General features: G+C 37.1%; 1 protein-coding gene across 1 annotated transcript; it reads left to right on the top strand.

Annotated features, from left to right (window-relative positions):
- The first annotated feature begins 2035 nt into the window (after window positions 1-2035).
- LOC110784337 (dehydration-responsive element-binding protein 1D) lies at window positions 2036-2890 on the top strand. Its single transcript, XM_021988775.2, has one exon. It carries the CDS (start codon window positions 2243-2245, stop codon window positions 2720-2722), a length of 480 nt encoding a protein of 159 aa, XP_021844467.2. The 5' UTR covers window positions 2036-2242; the 3' UTR covers window positions 2723-2890.
- The last annotated feature ends 1185 nt before the right edge of the window (window positions 2891-4075 follow it).

The following is a 4075-nucleotide window of genomic DNA, read 5'->3' as shown; positions in this document are numbered from 1 at the left end:
TAGAAGTCAACATTTGACTTTTTCGGGACAAAAAATGATGATGTGGCATTCTTCATATTTTTAATGCCTACAGTAGCATCCAACAGTCTATTTTGCCAAACATGTTTTATACAAATACAAAGTCAAACCACTAACAAAAAAAGTTAATATAAACCGTCGTCTATTACTCGAACGGAACACTGTAAGAGGGGAAGAATTGTAGTATATAATGAACTTGCTAGACTATTTTTGCGAAATTATAAATAACATAAGCAAGTAGATAAATAATTCAAGAGAGATTTTACGAGGAAATACTCCAGGCCTGATGGAAAAGTAAAACCCCAAGAAAGCTGGTGGTCAGGTGATGCAGCTAGCTCCAAATTTTGACATGTTAGATGGGAGAAGATGTGTGAGGCCAAGAAAGCGGGTGGTCTTGGACTTACGAATATTCTGAAATGGAATAAAGCTGCAATAGGGAAATTAGTGTGGAATATGCTCTAAAAGCAGGATTCCTTGTGGGTGAATTGGGTTAATGAGGTTTATGTGAAGCAAGATTCTTGGTGGGGGTTTGAAGCTCCAAATTCTGCTAGATAGAGCTATAAGTGCATCTGCAAGGTTAAACAGGAACTGGTTCAAACTTTAAGGTATGATACTTAGCCTACAAATCAACATTACTCCATCTCTCAGGTTTATAATCAGCTGCACAACTCTGGCATGACCTTGTTTTAGTCATGTGGGGGTAATGTTAGATTTGTATTGATATATTTTCTAAATATTAATTTTTTATAATTTTTACCTACCCACGATTTGATATATATATATATATATATATATATATATATATAAGACTATTTCCCCTTGTGTTCCTTTCTATCTTGTTCTATAATTAGTCAAGTTTCTACATATTTACAATGAATCATAGAAAATAAACTCTTATTCTATGTATTATGTTTTATGCCGCTCTGCATGTTGATTGTTCCCCCTCTAGAACTCCTCGTTGCTTGTTCCCACTAAGGAACTTATCTGTACTCCAGCTTGTACGGAGTTCCTCCATAGGAACTGCTCTACAGTTCCAGCTCTGAAACTTATGCTTAATTTCTGTAAGCATCTAACAATTATCAATATCCAGTAAGCATTATACATTAATTACTACCTCCGTTTCAAAAAGATCTTTATACTTTGAAAAATGTGTCTAAAAATCAAAACTTTGACAATAAATTCTCACTATTATATCTACTTCCTCCGTTCCGTTAATATCGCACCATTTGGTTTTTTACACTATTCACACTACGATTTTGGCCATTTTTTGTGATTCATACGTAAGAAAATTGTAGTCATGTGGGGTCACGTTATATTCGTATCGATATATATTTTCTAATTATCAATTTTTTATAATTTTTACTTACACGTAATTTGTGATATTAAGATCGAGTCAAAGTAATGTGTTATAGGAGTAAAAGTCAACCATGATGCGATATATATGGAACGGAGGAAGTATAAAAAATTATCATGAGATATCTTGTTAGATTCATCTCGAAATGTATTTTATAAATATCAATTTTTTGTCATACTAAATTGAATATTTTAACGGTCAAACATTGCACCGGAGTCCGTGCAAATAGTAACTGCAAAGATCTTTTTAAAACGGAGGTAATATGACTTAAGCACAATCTTTTATCAATGATTCTTGCACATACAACTTAAAAACCATGCCGACCAGTTAATTACGTACGACATGACACAAGGACATGTGAGTTTGGTTGGTTAGATCATACCTAAGCCTTCCTTTAAAAAAATTGGTATAATAAGATACCGTAACTAGTGGACTTGGAGTGGGCCACATATCAATGCTTATCCAAGCCCAAATCACGTGGATCTGACACGAAACACGGCCTATTGCAGCAGTGCCTATATCCATCTTTAATTCTTTATCGTATGAGTCGTAAGACCGAACTGGTGAAGAAAGTGTTAGTTGTCCCATCTAAGTTACGCAAAGTATCTATTTCTTCTTCCACTTGTAATTTTAGCAACTAAAGGCCAAATAATTGAAGTGAAAAACAGAATAATACTCCAAGATACTAGTACATGCATCTAATTCCGCGTATGAAACAGCAAACACGTATATTATATACGTAGTATAATACACAACATTTGATTCTGCTACACATTTTTGTTACTCCTATAATAACAACGTAGATATAATGTTATTATAACCACTCAATACTTAAACAAATACTCCGTAGTTAACAAACAAATACTCACTATGGATGATGGAAATGGTCCGAGGGAGGCTCACTATGACGACGAGATGGAATTGGCGTCGAACCGCCCGAAGAAGCGGGCGGGTCGGAAGAAGTTCAAGGAAACGAGGCACCCGGTTTACAGAGGAGTGAGGCAGAGGAATGGAGACCGGTGGGTGTGTGAGGTCCGATCCCCTAACAACAACTCTCGCATATGGCTAGGCACATATCCTACAGTTGAGATGGCGGCACGTGCCCATGACGTGGCTACATTGGCGCTTAAAGGTAGGAATGCATGCCTCAACTTTGCTGACTCAGCATGGAGGTTGAGTGTTCCTGCATCGATGGATACTAGGGACATTCAGAAGGCAGCGGCCGAGGCGGCAGAGGCATTCCGAGGTGATGGGTCAGAGGTGGTTGTAGGGGAGAGTAGCAACGTCGTAAACAATAATGATAGTGTTGTTATGGAATCTGCAGGTGACAATAATGAGTCAAGGAATTGAATATGATATGATGCATGTATGTAGATAAAGAGGCAGCAGTATATGTCTGTATGACCTGCTATGGTTGTATGTTTGAAACTCGATTGTTACTTTAATTACTTACTTACATGTGAGGTGTACCGCGTTGGAATAAAATGACATTAAAATAAAGGAAGTTTTGAAACCCAATTGTTATTCATGTATAAGTTGTCCCATATTGGAGAAACAAGAGATAAAATCTCAACTTATAAGTTTGTGGGGTTAATTCCACTATTGCAAATTGGTTTTAATGTAGAACCTCCATTGAGCTAGCTTATAAGCCTATTGAATTCTCCTCCCCGGTGCGAATGGAGTAGAACTTTCTACCCACATATCAACCAAACAATCTCTTTACTCTTCACTTCCTAGGAAATGAAACTTCCCATGTATTAGAGTGTCAACCAAACTAGCCCTAAATGAAACATATTTCAATAATTACTTACACTTTTGAATGAGCAAGGTGTAAATTATATATTCTTTGTGAGGAACTTCTCAGCAAAATGAATGGGTGGAAAGAAAACAACATCATATTGTAGAGAGCTTGAATAGAGGGCACCTGCAAAAAATTAGCTAAACCTAATTCAATAATAACGGGTTAGGTCAAGATTTCTATCTATTTAGTTAAAAGAAAAGTTACATGGTGACATTAACTTAGGCCTAACTGTGACCATTGACAATAACTTATCTCGCTCTATGATTAAATCGACATCAACTTAATTGGTCATTTGTGTTCCGTTGTTGAAATAATGGGGCTTCGTATATATGAAGGTCTTTTTCGTTGATGTGGAAGATCTTGCTTGCTTGGATGAGTTGTGTCCGAATTTACCTGCACAATGACGATGTCACTAGCTTCGGGGGTGTTTCCGAGGAAAGACCCTCCGATGCCTAAGTAAGAACAATGCTCGGATTCTAGAGAGAGTTCTCTAGAGAGTAGTCTTAAGGCAATAAATTGGACGTACCTTGAGGTGTGAGCCTTGGCGACTTATTTATAGTGTCTGTGTAGTAAATGTCTTCATAGGTCATTTGTTAAGTACAGTTGGGCCTTGGGCCTTGGTTGGTGGCTAACAAGCCAAGTAGGGTTAGAGTGGGTTTGATGTTGTTGTATAGAGCCATTGGGCTTTGGACTGCTGGCCCAATTGGTGTCCAATTGGGAGATCCAATTGGGAGACCAAACAATTTGTATTCCGATGACTGGAACATACCCATTTTTCGTAAATTAATAAAACGTACGTTCCATCCGTTCTTGTTTATTAGTGCCCTTTCTGTATTGGGATATTTTTTTTATAGCCCTTTTTAGAATATTTCCTTATTTGTTCAACAATTGTTCCCCTTTTA

Source organism: Spinacia oleracea, chromosome 6, assembly GCF_020520425.1.
Source record: "Spinacia oleracea cultivar Varoflay chromosome 6, BTI_SOV_V1, whole genome shotgun sequence".
In the NCBI taxonomy this organism is placed as follows: Eukaryota; Viridiplantae; Streptophyta; class Magnoliopsida; order Caryophyllales; family Amaranthaceae; genus Spinacia; species Spinacia oleracea.
Note: the sequence above shows the minus strand (reverse complement) of the source record. Positions and strands in the feature narration are given on the sequence as shown.